Here is an 18,731-nt window from a genome sequence, read left to right as displayed (position 1 = left end):
GATAGTAATGCAGTGAGGATAGAGCTGCGGGCTACACCTCGAGTTAGCTCAATTCATCAGTTGCTAATCCAGTCACTTTGTGCTGCTAATCACTTTGCTTTAATCACTTTGCCTAGCTGTAGTGTTGTTCCACTCAAGCTAGGCTAACTCAAGAGGAGCATGGATAACACGAGTTAACTCTGCAGTGAAGACATACCCTTAGTGTAACAATCTATTGAAGACTCAGTCTTTTTATGGTCCATGTACCACTTTTCACTTTCTATGAAAGGAGAGCGAATTTTGAATCCTCTGATCATTATTGGTGCTGGTGAATACTGTAAAACATTTTAAGAGCTGTTCACATTTTTAAATGAATTGCTTAATTGTGTTTGCACCATTTTTTTGTGTTCACTTTCCACAAATATTCTAGAACTGAGTTTACTGGTAACACAACAGCAAATTTTAAGCAAACTATTCACTGAATAAATAGTCTATTTCAGTACAATTTGTTTTTAGGATTACATTAATTTGATTATTTTGTATTATGGTAACACCTAAGAGCCAAGTCATGGACCAAGACCCCTTTGTGCTAGGTGCTATACAAGCATAGAACAAAAAGACAGTTTCTGCCCCCAAAAATTTACAAATTAAGGCTTTGTCTACACTAGCACTTTTGTCAGTCGGGGTGTGAAAAAACACACCCCTCACCAACGTAAGTTTCACAGACAAAGTGCTGGTGTGGACGGCCCTATGTCAGCAGGAGAGACTCTCCTGCCAACATAGCAAACCCCACACATTGTGGGTGTTTTAATTATGCCAACAGGAGAGCTCTCTCCCGCCAACAAAGAGCGGTACAGTGGCACGGCTGTAAGCCTGTGTCTACACTGTCCTGTAGTTCAGCGTACAGGGGTGGGAATAACAGTGTGCACCAAAGTACTGCACTGTAACTCACCGGTGTGGATACTGCTGGCACAAGGTAAAAGGTTCCTAATTCACACTAATGTAATCTTATTCAAACCGGATTACATTAATGAGGACTAAGCACCTTTTCATTCATACCTTCAACAGCTACACTGGGGAGTTACACACTGCAGTTTGGTGCATCCTCCTATTCACACCCCTATAGTCCAAACTGCAGGGCAGTGTAGAGAAGCCCTAAGTAAATATAATCAGACAACAGAAATGTACCATGTAATCTATGTCTCCAATCAAAACTGCAAATTTCACATATGAAATATTTCACTATATTCATGAGCCGTTCATTGGAACACCAAGAATTAGTCACAGAAACTATTCACAACTATGTTTAAAAATGGTTGTTTGTAGGCAATTTGTCAGCAGAAAAATGATTAAATTCACTGAAGTATACATAACGAATTAATCACCCAGCTCTAAAAGGTGAAATCTACCTGTATGCACACCTATTCTCCTCTAAAATGACCCTTAACGTGTATTTCAGTAGTAGTACCCTGATTTAAAGTGATATAATACACTTTTAAAAGTTCTAGTAAACTTGAATCATATTTTTCCTTTTAGAATTTTCTGTTCATTTTATCAAGTATCTTAATTTGAAGAAGAATCCTGCTGACCCTGTAACCTGAGACATAATGTTTGTCACATTGTATGAAACTGCTGAGCTTGATTCAAACAAATAATAAAAGGTTTTGGCATTCAGATTAGTTTGTCCCTATGTGCAGGTTAACAGGTGTCCGCTTAAGTATGTCCTGGCAGAAAGGATTTGCTACTACGTCTGTTGACAGCAGGCACATTGCACCAGAGCTGTAAGAGAGAGTACCAGTGATGAGAATACTGCCTTCTTGCATTAACTATATGCTTCTTTGTGGCTGAGCAATATACTCTGCTTACAGTTCCCAGTGATACACAGTAGATATCCCCACAGCAGCTGTGACCTTTTCCAAGCCTAGAAGTTTTAAGTTCCAGAGCTAGTCCAGAGGACAAGATGCAGGAGCTGGGCAGAAAGAAACAGCAGTTTTCATAAAGGCAAATGGTGGATGCGAACATCGCCTATGGATTATTCAGACAGTAAAAGTGACTCTTCCGATGAAGACTGCTGTTTCTCGGGAAGTAGTGAGGAAGAGTCCAGTGATGAAGTTGAGAAAATATCAGAGTCAGTGTTCACAAAACAATACTTACAAAGTATTTCATGTTGGATTGTTTGCTTGTTCTGCATTGTAACTAATGGCTACCTTTAAGTGGCACACTTTTAAAAACTTTTGACTAAAAACTTATTTTAGCATAAGTCTAAAGTTTTATTAATCAGTTGCATGTTTGTAGCTGTGAATGCAATTTTTATAACCTTAACATTAACTAGTATAATAGTAAGAGAATTGGTATTAATGTGTACATATGTTGTGGAACAATATATGTACTGTATTTTAAAGTTGATATGCATATTATACTGTACTTGTACTAATGTTTCTGTGCTGCTAAGAATACAAATAGTCTTTCTCTTCTGCTTTTGGAAGTTTGAATAGACATTTAATCTTAACTAGAACAGGATTGCCGAACACCAGTTAAATAAACTCCATAATGTGGCAGTTGGCCAAGTATATGATATCCTTTTAAAAATGATTAAGCACAAAACTTACAGTATAGTAATGCTAAGGCTTCTTACAAAATGCTGAAAAAAGCAAGGAAATTCTGAGCTATCCTGTCTCTCTGTTCAGTTCCAATAAATCTGTTCGCTCAAGGCAGTGCATACTGTATGGCATACAAGCTAAGAGAATCCGCGATAAAAGGGCATATGTGCTACAGTAAGGAAACAGAACATTATGCAGGTAGTGGTACGACAGCAACAATAATTTCCTTCCTGTTGTGGGGTGGTCCGAACCTTAAGATTTTTAACATAATAGTAATGGCATGATTTCCTTTTTGAAAAATAGTCGTGCCACAGTAGCATATAGACAACTGAATGGATATTGTTTCATTTTTACCTAATAATGACTCTTCTTCAGCAGAAGCTGAGTGTTGTGGAGGCAGTTTTCTCAGTTACTGCAGGAAGGGAGTACCTGCTTTTCTTCTGCAGCATCCCCTTTGGCTGAACAGTGTCTCCATAGATTCAGAGTAATAGTTATTCCATCATGAAGTCCCATACAATGAAAATGTTATGGCATCGTTCAATGGCCTGGAGACTTGCACCAAAGTAATTTCCCCAGTGTTATTTAATGTTGTAGCTTCATAGTATGGCAATGATACAAGAGTCTCCAATTACATGAATTTTAATTGTTTGGCTTTTAAATTTAACATAAAATCAGCTTCATAATTAGGTCCTCATAAACTAATGTTAATATTGTTTTGCTTTCCTAATTGTATATCAAAATAATATTACAAAGAGACCAGCATAAATTTCACTGCTCCTGCTACAATATGAACACACCATGTAAATGCATTTCATGTGTGGTTTTTTGTTTTTTTTTTTAAATTGACAAGAAATGAATCTCCTTGTTCAATACACGGAGTTTTTCCAAACTTATGAATATCATGTTTTGGCCTGATTCACCACTATTTTGTCATCATTTATGCATATGTAAAGAGTGTGCTTAAAAAGAAGACTCTGATGAGTACCAGTTGTAGACTTTTACACCCACTTTGCACAGGTTAGAAAGACTAACCAGGGTGCACAGGAATGAGGAGCATCCAGCTCAATTGCCAATGAATTTTCATCTGTAAAAATAATGACTTAGTTAATCAATGTAAACTGAAACCATAACCATCTCTATTTTTACCACTTTATAATTTGTAAATTTCAATACAATTAAAGTCTCTTTTTATGAAGAAAAAAATGGCATCTAGGGTGACATTTATTCTAAGCTTCAGTTAGGACTAATGAACAGCTAAGGGCTTAACTCAAGTCACGGACCTGTTTGACTGAAATCAAATGTTATGATCTGTAGCCATGTATTGCAGTATGATCTAGAACAGGAGATTGAAGGATTCATTAATGAAGATTCAGAAAGTAAACTAAATGTATTTCTAGGTGAATGTGTGGTTTGAAATGACACATTTTAGTTCCTGAAGAAGGATTTAAAAATGAGAGTTTCAGAGTAACAGCCGTGTTAGTCTGTATTCGCAAAAAGAAAAGGAGTACTTGTTGTACCATAGAGACTAACCAATTTATTTGAGCATAAGCTTTCGTGAGCTACAGCTGACTTCATCGGATGCATACTGTGGAAAATACAGAAGATGTTCTTATATATACAAACCATGAAAAAATGGGTGTTTACCACTACAAAAGGTTTTTTCTCCCCCCACCCCACTCTCCTGCTGGTAATGGCTTATCTAAAGTGATCACTCTCCTTACAATGTGTATGATAATCAAGGTGGGCCATTTCCAGCACAAATCCAGGATTTAACAATGGGGGGGGGGAGAAAACCTGGATTTGTGCTGGAAATGTCCCAGCTTGATTATCATACACATTGTAAGGAGAGTGATCACTTTAGATAAGCTATTACCAACAGGAGAGTGGGGTGGGGGGAGAGAAAACCTTTTGTAGTGGTAAACACCCATTTTTTCATGGTTTGTATGTATAAGAACATCTTCTGTATTTTCCACAGTATGCATCCGATGAAGTCAGCTGTAGCTCATGAAAGCTTATGCTCAAATAAATTGGTTAGTCTCTAAGGTGCCACAAGTACTCCTTAAAAATGAGAGTGGGATTTTCAAACATGCTCAGAAATGGCCTAACTGCTTCCACTAACATCTATAGTAAAACTCCCATTAATACTGGAGGTCCTGGTGACGTCAAGGAATTATGACGTGATTGGAATAACAGAGACTTGGTGGGATAACTCACATGACTGGAGTACTGTCATGGATGGTTATAAACTGTTCAGGAAGGACAGGCAGGGCAGAAAAGGTGGGGGAGTAGCACTGTATGTAAGGGAGCAGTATGACTGCTCAGAACTCCGGTACAAAACTGCAGAAAAACCTGAGTGTCTCTGGATTAAGTTTAGAAGTGTGAGCAACAGGAGTGATGTAGTGGTGGGAGTCTGCTATAGACCACCGGACCAGGGGGATGAGGTGGATGAGGCTTTCTTCCGGCAGCTCACGGAAGCTACTAGATCGCACGCCCTGGTTCTCATGGGTGACTTTAATTTTCCTGATATCTGCTGGGAGAGCAATACAGCGGTGCATAGACAATCCAGGAAGTTTTTGGAAAGCATAAGGGACAATTTCCTGGTGCAAGTGCTAGAGGAGCCAACTGGGGGGGAGCTTTTCTTGACCTGCTGCTCACAAACCGGGAAGAATTAGTAGGGGAAGCAAAAGTGGATGGGAATCTGGGAGGCAGTGACCATGAGTTGGTTGAGTTCAGGATCCTGACACAGGGAAGAAAGGTAAGCAGCAGGATACGGACCCTGGACTTCAGGAAAGCAGACTTCAACTCCCTCAGGGAACGGATGGGTAGGATCCCCTGGGGGGCTAACATGAAGGGGAAAGGAGTCCAGGAGAGCTGGCTGTATTTCAAGGAATCCCTGTTGAGGTTACAGTGACAAACCATCCCAATGTGTCGAAAGAATAGTAAATATGGCAGGCGACCAGCTTGGCTTAACGGTGAAATCCTAGCAGATCTTAAGCATAAAAAAGAAGCTTACAAGAAGTGGAAGGTTGGACATATGACCAGGGAAGAGTATAAAAATATTGCTCGGGCATGTAGGAATGAAATTAGGAGGGCCAAATCGCACCTGGAGCTGCAGCTAGCAAGAGATGTTAAGAGTAACAAGAAGGGTTTCTTCAGGTATGTTGGCAACAAGAAGAAAGCCAAGGAAAGTGTGGGCCCCTTAATGAATGAAGGAGGCAACCTAGTGACAGAAGATGTGGAAAAAGCTAATGTACTCAATGCTTTTTTTTGCCTCTGTCTTCACGAAAAGGTCAGCTCCCAGACTGCTGCGCTGGGCATCACAACATGGGGAATAGATGGCCAGCCCTCTGTGGAGAAAGAGGTGGTTAGGGACTATTTAGAAAAGCTGGACGTGCACAAGTCCATGGGGCCGGACGAGTTGCATCCGAGAGTGCTAAAGGAACTGGCGGCTGTGATTGCAGAGCCATTGGCCATTATCTTTGAAAACTCGTGGCGAACGGGGGAAGTCCCGGATGACTGGAAAAAGGCTAATGTAGTGCCAATCTTTAAAAAAGGGAAGAAGGAGGATCCAGGGAACTACAGGCCAGTCAGCCTCACCTCAGTCCCCGGAAAAATCATGGAGCAGGTCCTCAAAGAATCAATCCTGAAGCACTTACATGAGAGGAAAGTGATCAGGAACAGTCAGCATGGATTCACCAAGGGAAGGTCATGCCTGACTAATCTAATTGCCTTCTATGATGAGATTACTGGTTCTGTGGATGAAGGGAAAGCAGTGGATGTATTGTTTCTTGACTTTAGCAAAGCTTTTGACACGGTCTCCCACAGTATTCTTGTCAGCAAGTTAAAGAAGTACGGGCTGGATGAATGCACTATAAGGTGGGTAGAAAGTTGGCTAGATTGTCGGGCTCAACGGGTAGTGATCAATGGCACCATGTCTAGTTGGCAGCCGGTGTCAAGTGGAGTGCCCCAGGGGTCGGTTCTGGGGCCAGTTTTGTTCAATATCTTCATAAATGATCTGGAGGATGGTGTGGATTGCACTCTCAGCAAATTTGCGGATGATACTAAACTGGGAGGAGTGGTAGATACGCTGGAGGGGAGGGATAGGATACAGAAGGACCTAGACAAATTGGAGGATTGGGCCAAAAGAAATCTGATGAGGTTCAATAAGGATAAGTGCAGGGTCCTGCACTTAGGACGGAAGAACCCAATGCATAGCTACAGACTAGGGACTGAATGGCTAGGCAGCAGTTCTGCGGAAAAGGACCTAGGGGTGACAATGGACGAGAAGCTGGATATGAGTCAACAGTGTGCCCTTGTTGCCAAGAAGGCCAATGGCATTTTGGGGTATATAAGTAGGGGCATTGCCAGCAGATTGAGTGATGTGATAGTTCTCCTCTGTTCGACATTGGTGAGGCCTCATCTGGAGTACTGTGTCCAGTTTTGGGCCCCACACTACAAGAAGGATGTGGATAAACTGGAAAGAGTCCAGCGAAGGGCAACAAAAATGATTAGGGGTCTGGAACACATGAGTTATGAGGAGAGGCTGAGGGAACTGGGATTGTTTAGTCTGCGGAAGAGAAGAATGAGGGGGGATTTGATAGCTGCTTTCAACTACCTGAGAGGTAGTTCCAGAGAGGATAGTTCTAGACTATTCTCAGTGGTGGAAGAGGACAGGACAAGGAGTAATGGTGTCAAGTTGCAGTGGGGGAGGTTTAGGTTGGATATTAGAAAATACTTTTTCACTAGGAGGGTGGTGAAACACTGGAATGCGTTGCCTAGGAAGGTGGTTGAATCTCCTTCCTTAGAAGTTTTTAAGGTCAGGCTTGACAAAACCCTGGCTGGGATGATTTAATTGGGGATGGGTCCTGCTTTTGAGCAGGGGGTTGGACTAGATGACCTCCTGAGGTCCCTTCCAACCCTGATATTCTATGATTCTATGATTAATACCAATGGGACCAGAGTTAGGCCAATGCTGAGGGCTTTTGAAAATCCCACACTAATTGAGCCTCCCACAAGGCACCATCCCTTCCCAAGCTCCCTAATGTGCAGAGTGGAGAGTTCATACTGAACAATGCCTTGGATGTGATGTAGCCTGCTGTATTTTGCACCCATCCCAAGGAGCAACATTGTGTGGATGGGAGTGAGTGCATCCAAGGTGCACTAAAGAAATAATCCCTGGACTCACTTAAGTGCCTGGCCTGTGATTGTTCCTAGTCCTTGTACAGGACACCCAAGAGACTGGAAGCTTTGGGAATCCTTCTCTCCCTACCTTCCACACTACGCACAAAACAGTGACTATTTAGCTCTAAAAGTCATTAGTTATTGAGAATGATTCAGTTATATTTCTGTAATGAGATACTGTAAGGTGAAGTAAGGAGCAGATGAAATGTAGTTTATTGGTGGAAGACATGACTTATAGCCCTGAATATATGTATTTTTAAAAAAAAATATGTGACTGTCTAATTTTCTGACAACTATGATTGTTATTGGCTTATATAAACAGTATATAGCAAAGAAAAACCACTCATTAGGAAAGTGAAAAACATGGCACATTACCTAACTGAATATCTGATGTTATCTACAAAGGGCAGTTATATTTCTGTTATTTCATTTGTATGAAATTTTTTTTAAAACTTGAACATGCTTAAAATTTGTGTGAATTATGGACACTTTTCAGTGATCGATTAAATGTAAAACTGTGTAACATACAAATTTCTTCCATTAGATACTTTAATGACTCTAAACTATGAAGATTGTTAGCAGAAAGTTATATCTTACTTAAGAGATGTTTTTTTCTTTTAGGGAAGATGTCAGAACAGCCAATGTCATTGCTGCTGAAGCAGTAACTTGTCTTGTCATAGACCGAGAGTAAGTATATTGTTTTCTTATCATACGATACTGAATATCTTCAGTTGATACTCATTATAGTTCTTAACTAGTGACTTTGATCATTTTGCAGGGAGATGTTGTTTAACTTTCATTTTAAAAACTTGATTGATGACTTTGGTTGATACATTTATAAGATTTTATCTATTATTAAACTGCAACTGAATAATGCTTTTAAAAAAACCCTTCCTGTATACAATTTAATTTATGAACAATTCAGAAAACACCGGGGTTCTAGCCAATATACACAAACAGTGGACGTTAGGACTGTCAGCTAAGCAGCTTTCATAACACATTCACAAGCCAGGTATATGTTACATAAAATAGACAGTATGCGTCATCATTCCCTGGCGATAAAGGGAAATTACTTAGCCCACTCATTTTAGCAAATATTCAATAAGAAAACTATGGACCAACTATCACATTTTATCTGAACAATTCTGTACAGACATTTTGTTTGTCTTGCAGCTTAATCACAAGTACAATTAATAAATATAGTCACTCAAAAATTAATCCTAATTGGGTTATATTACCAGTTCCTCATTTTCCAGTCTCATACGTTTTCATTTCACCATGAAAAATGTTCCCGTACTAGTAAGAAATCACACATTTAAATGTAAACTTCTAAGACAGTAGTTAATCCACAGTATATACTGGCAATTCCTAGCAATGTTCTGCAATTAAGGGAAGAGTAGTTGCATAACGCTATTTATAGCTCAAGGCAAGCATAACAGTTCTGTGGCCCTAGAGAGTCTGTTTTACAGCTTTTAATTGATTATTTTATATATGCAATAGTAAGTGGAGAAGCTTATCTTAGTACAGTGAAAAATCTATTTTGAAGTATACAAAGTACATATTTAAAGCCTTGGTAAAAAAAAACTGTTTACATTAATACCTAGAGGATTTTGTCTTATCTTATATATTATTCAAACTGCACTTTAATTTTAGAAGACACATCATATATTTCATTTTTCACTGGATTATAGTTGTCTACATTATATTGTTATACTATCTATATTATTACCTCTGCTTGCAAAGTCACCAGTGTTGTTCTAAGTTTGCATTTTTCTAATTTCAGTCATTTTTGAGTTATCTGCCTGCAGAATTTCTGATTAGAAAATGCAGGGGTTGCCATTTAAAAAGTCAACATTTACTAACAACTACTATACTGTGGCATATATGGTAACCCTGCGTTTATCTATACCTGTAGAACAGGAAATTATTTGGATATTTCACATGCTGCAGTCTGATAATTGTTGAGAAATACTGTGCAATTACTGAGTTCACATTCAAGTAACTCTGAACTTAGGCACCAGTTTTGTTCCCACTTTCCAAGAATATTTGCCTTTGGGCTGAACTAAACATTAAAACATTTAGCCTGAAAGGAATTTGAAAATGTGAGCAACAGGAAGGGAGGTGTCAATGGAAATTAGGACTCTACTTCACCTACAGTGGCTGATACTGTGCCCTCTATTATGGACAGAGCTGGGAGTGATGCCTAGAAATAAGTTTGTCTGACAATTTCCATTAGAAGACCCTGTTTTCAGTAGCTTATTACTTTGCTAAACTTTAACCATTTGGGCTGATATTTTTGATGCATGCGTCTGCCTCAAACTGAATTGTAATGGAAAGTTCCAGCAACAATGATTAGCCATTTCCAGAAACAAGAAATGGAAAAATATATTGTTTTGCCAATGTTGAATTCTTATGTCAGATTTATTTAGAAGCTCTAGCACTTCCTTGCTTTGAAGCAGGGACTAGAAATTTGGCAGGGAGGGTTCTGTACTCAGAAAAATGAAAAATGTCTTTTGGTAGCCTTGTAAAAATTCACACAAATTTGGCCAAATTATAGGCCTCTCAAGTTTCTGCTTGTACTGAGCATGCTCCAGCCCTGGGTTGTAGGGGCTGAATAGAACTTTCCCTGCAGCTGCTCCTCCCAACTGCCAGGATCTGCTGTGCTACCAGAATTAAGAGCAAGGATATTGTTTCTCCTGTACTCTGAATGCTCCCTTCCTGGAACCTGAGTAGGAGAAGGAAGCAACTAGAGCGAAGTAGAGAGCAGCGGAGAGTGCACGGGGGCACAGAGCTGTGGGGCGACGGTAGTAGTAGAAGGGTCCAAAACCAGTAGAACACATTCCCTTCCAAACCCTGTAACAGAACCCAAGACTCCTGAGTGTCATTAGTTCTCTATTGTCTAGATAGTCTCTATTGTCTAATAACTGTGACACTATTTGACAAAATATGTATCTTATCCCCCTCTAGTGGTAAGATTGAGGATAACAACCTTGGCTTGCTACCAGTTACTCCATTAGCTAAAACAGTAGAAGTCTGCTGTTAATTTGAAGTTTCCAACCCTGCTGGATTCATGGACCCCCAACTAGAGAAGACTTGCAGTGTGTCAGTTTCCATTACAAATCCTACACACTGGCCATGTTCCAAATAACGTTTTGGTGAGGTTTGTGAATGTGGCGCAAATTCACAGTGAAATTGGGTTAAGTTTCAGCTGCTGGTGAGACTTTTGGGTTTGGGTGGAAATCACTCAGAAGTCTTGTTTTGCAAGGTTTAAGTCCAAACCCAGGCCAAAGCAAATACGTTTTGGATGAGCTCATTTCAACATTATTTCAAACCTAAAGAAATCAAAGTGTGAAAGAAGGTTTTCATGAAATCACTGTGAACTGAAATCACCAAGTGAAACACAGCTCTATGTGCTAGGCAGTTAGGGATTGAACATAGAATGAAGTAGGCGAAATGGTATCATGTACTGTGCTTGAATTACCATACATTCCCTGCTTTCATATCTCAAGAAGCTTTTGTTTTAGTAAAGTAATAAAGTACTCACAGTGTCAAAAGTGGCAACATATGCTCTGCAACAAAACAACTAACCTGGTCAGCATGATGTGATTATTAGCTTGCATGTTTATGTAAAGTTTGTCTTTGAACAATATATCTCCAGCAACATCTATTGATCTACAAGTCAAGAGACTAGAAAACTAACATTCTGAAACACAGAGAAAGGGAACAGTGTGCAAAGTGTTAGCTATTCAGATCCCATTAAAGTCATTTGAGTTCATGCAGCTGAAAACACATGTAATTCTGAAAATGTACCCCTGATGTTAAGGGAGGTCTCCATTTTTTATTTCTGTCAAAGGCAAATAGGGAAGATGGAGATTTTACAAAATTCATTGTGAGTCACCACTCCTACACCATTTCTCCTGTCACTACCACCTACATAGTACAACTTATACCCAGACCCATTTCTCGGGTTGCATTTCCTGACCACCTGATCTCCTGAATGCACAGTATATTAATGTTTCTTCAGACCATCATCTTGGCCAGCTTCGCACTTTAACCGGCCTGTTAAGGATGACACCATGAAAGTAACAACTCACAAACTTTTGTTAATCATTTGTTTTGCGATCTTATTGGTCCAGGGCTGCCAGGTTTGAGGCAAGCAAACTGCCAGTGTAGGCCAAAACAGCCCTCCCAACATTTGGGAGTCCCTGGTGGAGTTATATGTAGGCTGGATGAGCCACCCCTTAAAGGCAATAACTATTTCCATCCTTTAAGTGCGAGGTGAAAATGAACAAAGATCCAGCATGTCACCTACTGTCACAGTTTAGGTCTCTGGCTGGTGAGGCCTGACAATACCCACAGGTTGGCTGCTGCTTCTCCCTTCAAGGGTACTACACCAGCCAGTTGGTTCTCAGGAGTGTGTATGCTGTTTCTATTTGTCTCTCTATAAGAGTACTCCTGCTGCCCACTACCCTCAAAATATGTGTTCTGTCTTCAGAGGATTTAATTCAGTTTTCCTTCTCCTGGGTGAGCTGTCTGCCTGCAGCTAAAGGGCCCCACCTCCCCTGAGCAGCCTGAGCAAGCATAAGACACTCACTTTTCACACCCCCTCTTTTTTATTTGTAAGACCACCTCCGTGAGAAGAGAAGTGGTAGGACTTCAATTGTCAGAGGCTGTGTGTGTTAGGCTGGCCATTTGGAGTATTCTTAATAGGACTGAGAGCTCATCTCTCACTAGGCCATGGCAACCTTTCCATTATCCTGATGGGGAAAGTAAAATAAGAATTTGAGATGACAGAGCAAATGAGGATAACAGCCTGCATAAAGGAAAACCACTCCTTGGAGTGCTGAAGTGTTCGTAGTGCTTCCACCTAATGGTAACATAAAGATCCATGCTAATCTAACAAAACTGACAAAAATGTCTGCTGGAGGAGAAATGTTCTTTCCGCCATCAATGAAATACAGGCTCAGCTGGCATAGTTATATGCTGAGCTTGGAAATCTTCAGCAAGCGGGTTTGACATTGAATGATAAATGCCAGCTCACAACAGAACAAATAAAGTATGTTGGTCACTTCGTTAGTTTCTGTGGGAAAGAAATGTATCCAAATTATATGCAGCCCATATTAGAGCTTCAGGAGCCAAAAGATGTGGTAGATATCCAAAGGATCATGGAAATTGTGAACTACAAGGCAAAGCTTATATCACCACATGACTGACCTTACAAAACCCTTCAGAAATGTTGAAAAGCCTAGACGTGGGATTTTCAGCACCAAAAGGCATATGCAAGAACTCCATTTTCTTGTGAGCAAAGGTATGGCATAGGTAAACATGAACATTTATAGTACTCTTTTATTTGTCAGGTATCTTTGCTTATTTTCCCTTGTGGTTAAATTCTACCCACAATTGCAGGGTTGTACCATGTGTATATCTAAGGGAATATTTGCCTGTGTTTTGTGAAGCCCCGTGTTAAATCAAATAAAAATGGTTACTGTTAAAATATTTCCTCTTGTTATACTTCTGTTCATCCAGTTTAAATGGAAAGAGGCTTGTATAACGGAATTTGGCTCTGGAAATCTTTGCACCTCTGGTCTGACACCGCCTGAGTTTAACTTTCACTGCTCTCTGAAAAGATTATATAGGCTTTTTGTGGAATAAGGATGCAATAAGAAGGAAGACTTACTAGTGCTAATGAGTAGATTGGGAGGGTACAATTTGAAATTTTATGAGTAAGTTTTGTATAAAAATTGTGTAGATAATTTATACACTTTCAATATGGAGGAGCTGTGTTTTGTAAACCAAATTAAAGAAAGAAAGGAGAGGATTTAGTTGTGACCATTCTGCATGTAGAACAAATGCAAGAAGGGGAAGGGTGAGAAATCCAAAAATCATTTTTGGTATGATTTTGAATATAATTCATCATGAAACTGCCATATATTGCCCATCAGGTATACTGAGAGGGAATTTTGGCATTTGCCCCACAAGCTGAGCAAAAAATATTTATAGAGATGGGGATGAATCACAGGTTTCTTCCGCATGTAGGGGTGTTTGAAAGTTCTGATGAGGCCCATCTTTTATTTATATTTGCCATTTTTGTAACATTTGCATTTACATTTGTATTGATCTTTTTCTGGTATTCCAAGATGACCTAAATATAAATGTTCAGGGTAAAAGAAGTACAAAATCAATAGGTGTAAATGTTTCAAAGCTGTAATATGACAGCCAATAAAACTTGAGCTACAGCTACTGCTAAAGTAGCCTGTTCATGATACAATGCTACATGGCATTTGCCGTTACAGAATGATAGGTGCTCCCTTGCATTTGACAGCATGCAATAAAATACAATATCGTTATTCCTTTTGTTGGTTAATTCATTGAGCAATGTTAGGCATTTTGTCAAATGCTTCATCCTTGTTGTCAGCCCTTTAACCAAATGACTGACAGGCTTAATCATTTGACTGACTGAGGGCCAGATTTTTAAAGGTATTTGGGTGCCTAAAGATACAGATAAGTGCGTAGTGGGATTTTAAAAAGAAATGGGCGTTAGGCTCCAAGGCACTTTTGGAAATCCCATTAGTCTCCTACCTGATCTTTATGTGCCTAAATACCTTTACAAATCTGGTACCAAGTGACTAGTATAACAGAGCAGTTGTGACATATATGCAGTGTAGTTGTAGCCATGTCGGTCCCAGGATATTAGAGAGACAAGGTGGGTGAGGTAATATCTCTTATTGAACCAACTTCTGCTGTCTCTCTCACCAACAGAAGTTGGTTCAATAAAAGGTATTAGCTCACATACTTTGTGTGCTGACATATATGTTAAACTATTGATTTTACTCTTCTGAGTCTGAAGAAGAAAGAAACAAAGAGAATAGTTAAATTTTTTAGTTTCTCTTCACTATCTTCTTCAATTACATGTTAGTTGCAGCAAAATGTCTTAACAAAACAGACCTTAAATAGTTCAAAGGCTGTTACCAGTGAGACCCTGGGGGGCAAACAGGCCACCACTCTGGCAAGGAAGGGATTAATGAAGACCAATGAGCCCAATTGGATTCACTCTGCTACACCTGTAGAAGATATCAGATGTGCAGAGGAGAATTATATAAAGGAAGCCCCGCTCAATTTAAGGCTGACCAGGAAGGAGAGCAGAGTTCTCAGCCAAGAGCTTGAGAGAGCTTGCTGCCTGGATGTGCCTCCTGGTGAATGGGATGACCAGAACCAAGGAGACTTACCAAAAGGATTGACTGCATGAAGACAATCTCTGTGTAGAAAGTAGGAGTCCTGTCAAAGACTTGTTGCATGACCCTATTTTGAGCTAATAGTATTCCCTTTCTTTTGGGATTTTAATAATTCAGCAGCTCAAATATTGGAACTCCCATCACAATCAAATGCATACACATGCCTGTGAAAATCAAACAACAAAATCTGTTAAGAACAAAGCTGAACTTCTAGGCGAAGAGAGCCACTGTTACTGAAATTTTGAGTTGTGAACTGTTTTCTTCAAAAAGAAGAAGATTGTGACAATGAGAAAACTCTCAAACATATGGTATCAAATTTAAGCATAAATCTATTTTACTTGATTTCCTAACACACGTAGATACAGTGTCATGACATATTTGTATTTAAACAGGAGGTGTCTCCTCCACTGACCATCTTTTTCTTTAGTAGATTCTGCTATAAAGTCATTTGCATGATCTCAACCATTTTTGTTGAAACTTTGATATCATAAACACGTTTATATGTCTCTTCTGTTTCTCCTGCTGTGTCCTGGATTGAAAGTTCATATTAAAACACAAATATCATCAGCAGTGGGATTACAGAATATTGTTGCAAAAAAAAAAAAAAGTAAACACCATTGTCTGTGAGGAAGGAGAGGGTACAGAAAGCATCCTGCTACCCTTGTGCCCCTGTTTTGGGAATGAGCGGCTGGTGCTACATATCCTACAAAGGGGTGAGCTTATGACCTTCCCTTCCTGCCAGCCTGCAGCCTGCCAGCCCCACTAAGTGCCTCATTCGCACTTCCCAACTAAGACACAGTGCATTCAGGAGCACATGATGACGATGCTGTCCTCTCCCCAGCTCTTTTAGCAATGCAACAACTGAGCCCAAATGTGCTACTTTCTGCATGGAAATGCTTAGAGGAATGGGGAGGTGGTGCTGTGTTTTTTTTGTTGTTGTTACAGATATCTCCTTACTCTAAAGCCCTTGTTTTAACTTCTGATGAAATGGCTGTGAATTTGGGGATTTCAGCAAGGGTGGCTGTGTCGTCTCTCTATATGATGAGTTGTTTGACACACAGCTGAAGCTTGATGGAAAGTAAAACAGATTTCATTCTATCCTAGCACCACTGATCTTATACAGGCTGTGGTTTAGGATTAAACATTCTTTTGAGGTTTGTTTTATTAATAAGTAATGATATTCCACAAGGTCCTTTCAAGCCCATTCCTCTCACAGCTTTCAGGAGACCTAAGGCTGGGGTAAGATTTGTTCATGGAGACAGTTGGATAGAAGAAGAAGATGTAAAATGCTATAAGTATCCTGGTACACTGCTGAAATCCTGGGGAAAGTCAGCTTGATGCAGTGGTGGAAGGTTGGAATGGAAGAAAAAAAGATTATTCCTATGGACCTTAGGATCCAGCTGTATCCTAAGCATGCAATGTTTGAATATTTAAATAGAATATTAATAATAATAGACTAATTTTTGTAGTACTTCTACATTTTCTTATTATTCTATTACATGCTGTTTCACTGTGGAAACACTTATTCATGAACATTGCAAAAAATAATTTTCATAACTACATTCAAGCATATCTAAGCTATCATTTTACTCCTCTGGCAGTTGGCAAAATACCAGGGGCATTACAAAATATATGGGGCATTACAAAATACCAGGGGCATTACAACAGCACCTCCTTCTTGCTCACATATTTGTAGGTGGTGCAAGCAAACAATAATATACATAAACTCATCTCTTCTTTCTCCTTGTCGTCTTTCACGGATTTGGCCAGTACTCATAACCCCAAATGGCATATAGTTGGCACTCACAAGACACAGATGCCAAGCTGTGAAAGGTATTCTTGCAGAGACATCTGGCTGATTGGCAGGCTTCACTAGCAGTAATGCTGATGGGTCAGGAGTTGCCTATGTGTATGCCACAGGGTTATATTATGGATAAGTTTTGTCTGCTGTAGCTTTAGCTTTTTGTCCTTTGACTACCTTACATTCAAATCTTTATAGAAGAGAAAATACTGTACAAATCGCCCATGAAATCTAGATTCAGAGCCCAAAGATTTAATAAGATGTTTGTCAATGAACATATTTTGCGTATGTATGTTTTGATTTCACTGTTATCCAGATAAGAGTTTGCAGCCACGCACATGGCCAGGTTTCTTTGCCAAAGACAACCCTGAAACCATGGTACAAATTTATACATATTTTTGAAACACTACTGAGTAATCAGCTCCTTTGTGAAAAGAGGTCTTAGCTTAATCACGAACACATCTTAAGAGTTAAAATTATAGCCCTTAACCATGGTAAAATTCTTAAAAGGACATAATTTTCATGGAAGCTCAAAGATAGTCTTTCATTTCAGTTTTTAGTTAATGCATTTCCTGTTGCTTTTACTAAGTTGTGTGTAAATGGTAGTGTATGTCATATAATTTCAAAAATTCTGACTTCAACGAAGTGGCAAAACTAAAGAGTTGTGTTGTGTGTATGTTTATGTGATATTTCAGTCATAACCATGATTATTATTACGTAAAAGGCCATGTCTAAAGGGAAGCTGATGGTTATTGCACTATATACACAGTTATAAATAACCCTCATTATTACGACTTTTTTGCCTAACATTTTATAGAAATTATAAGCAAAATATGGCCATTGCAGTCAGTCAGAGTTTTGCCACCGAGTTCAATTTGATCAGTCCCTAAAATAGCTTGAGGAATAAGATTGGGCCTTACTTTTAATTTATGTATGTGTTATTATTTCTTATTAAACATTTATGAAAGTGTTTTGAAAATGAAATGTGAGGTGAGCATATTAGTTCTCTACTTCTTTCTCTTTGTGTCCATTCCCAGCTTCTGTTGATCATATCTGTCCTTATTGATAGATCAAGGTCAAGATGATGACATGCTGTTGAAGAAACATATTTTTCTTGTTTTAATTCCATATTAGATAAGTCATATATCTTAGAAATTTCACTTTATTCTTACAGCTCTTTCAAACATTTGATTGGAGGTCTGGATGATGTTTCCAATAAGGCCTATGAAGATGCAGAAGCAAAAGCAAAGTAAGTGGCAACTAATGATTTTGGCTTTAACCAATTAATCTCAATGTACTGCCTATACCCTGTGTTTTAATTGAAATCAAATCAAGAAATTTTTAAAAACATACACTTTTTATTACATGATGCTATAAAATAGGAAGTGAAATGTCTGATAGGAAATAAAAGAAATATAGTATAATGTTTTGTTAATCTAAAGAGTTTAATTTTAAAAGTGGTTGGCAAATAGTTGTCATGAAATATTTTAAGATAGGAATTAATGTATGTCAATTCTAAACTGATAAAAAAACCTCAAGATGACAAAGACATTGCCTCAGTAGAAATTATTGACATATTTTGGGCTATTTTCAAACAGTCCTGAGTTTTTCAAACCTTAGCAAATAAAATATGTTCTGTAAAAGAAGGTTGAAGAGGGGAAAGCCGAGTAGTTTTTGAATGATACAGTTACTTTGCTATGGAATAATATTTTCATCCAAAATACTGGCTTAAAGTATTCCTTCTAGAAGTTAAGACTAGTGTTTAATCACTTCAAAATGTTTTAAATAATAAAAGTGCTAACAAACAGAAACAAGAGCTGCAACAATTCCCACTTGGTCAATATCTTCTGCTTAACAGAAAGACTTCTATATGTTTAGACTCTAGGGATGGAATCCAGGAAGGGACTTAGGTGTTGCAATGCTGAGCACCTTGGGTGC

General features: G+C 39.0%; 1 protein-coding gene across 3 annotated transcripts in view; it reads left to right on the top strand.

Moving 5' to 3' along the window:
• Positions 1–18,731, top strand: part of PRKG1 (protein kinase cGMP-dependent 1) — an 892,904-nt gene that overhangs the window by 751,194 nt on the left and 122,979 nt on the right. For all 3 annotated transcript variants that reach the window (XM_084633959.1, XM_084633958.1, XM_084633960.1), the window contains exons 8-9: positions 8,382–8,447; positions 17,968–18,042. In XM_084633959.1, the coding sequence (XP_084490085.1) occupies positions 8,382–8,447; positions 17,968–18,042 (141 nt within the window). The remainder of the gene's footprint in view (positions 1–8,381; positions 8,448–17,967; positions 18,043–18,731) is intronic.

Source organism: Lepidochelys olivacea (assembly GCF_965140295.1).
Source record: "Lepidochelys olivacea isolate rLepOli2 genome assembly, chromosome: 7".
In the NCBI taxonomy this organism is placed as follows: Eukaryota; Metazoa; Chordata; order Testudines; family Cheloniidae; genus Lepidochelys; species Lepidochelys olivacea.
Note: the sequence above shows the minus strand (reverse complement) of the source record. Positions and strands in the feature narration are given on the sequence as shown.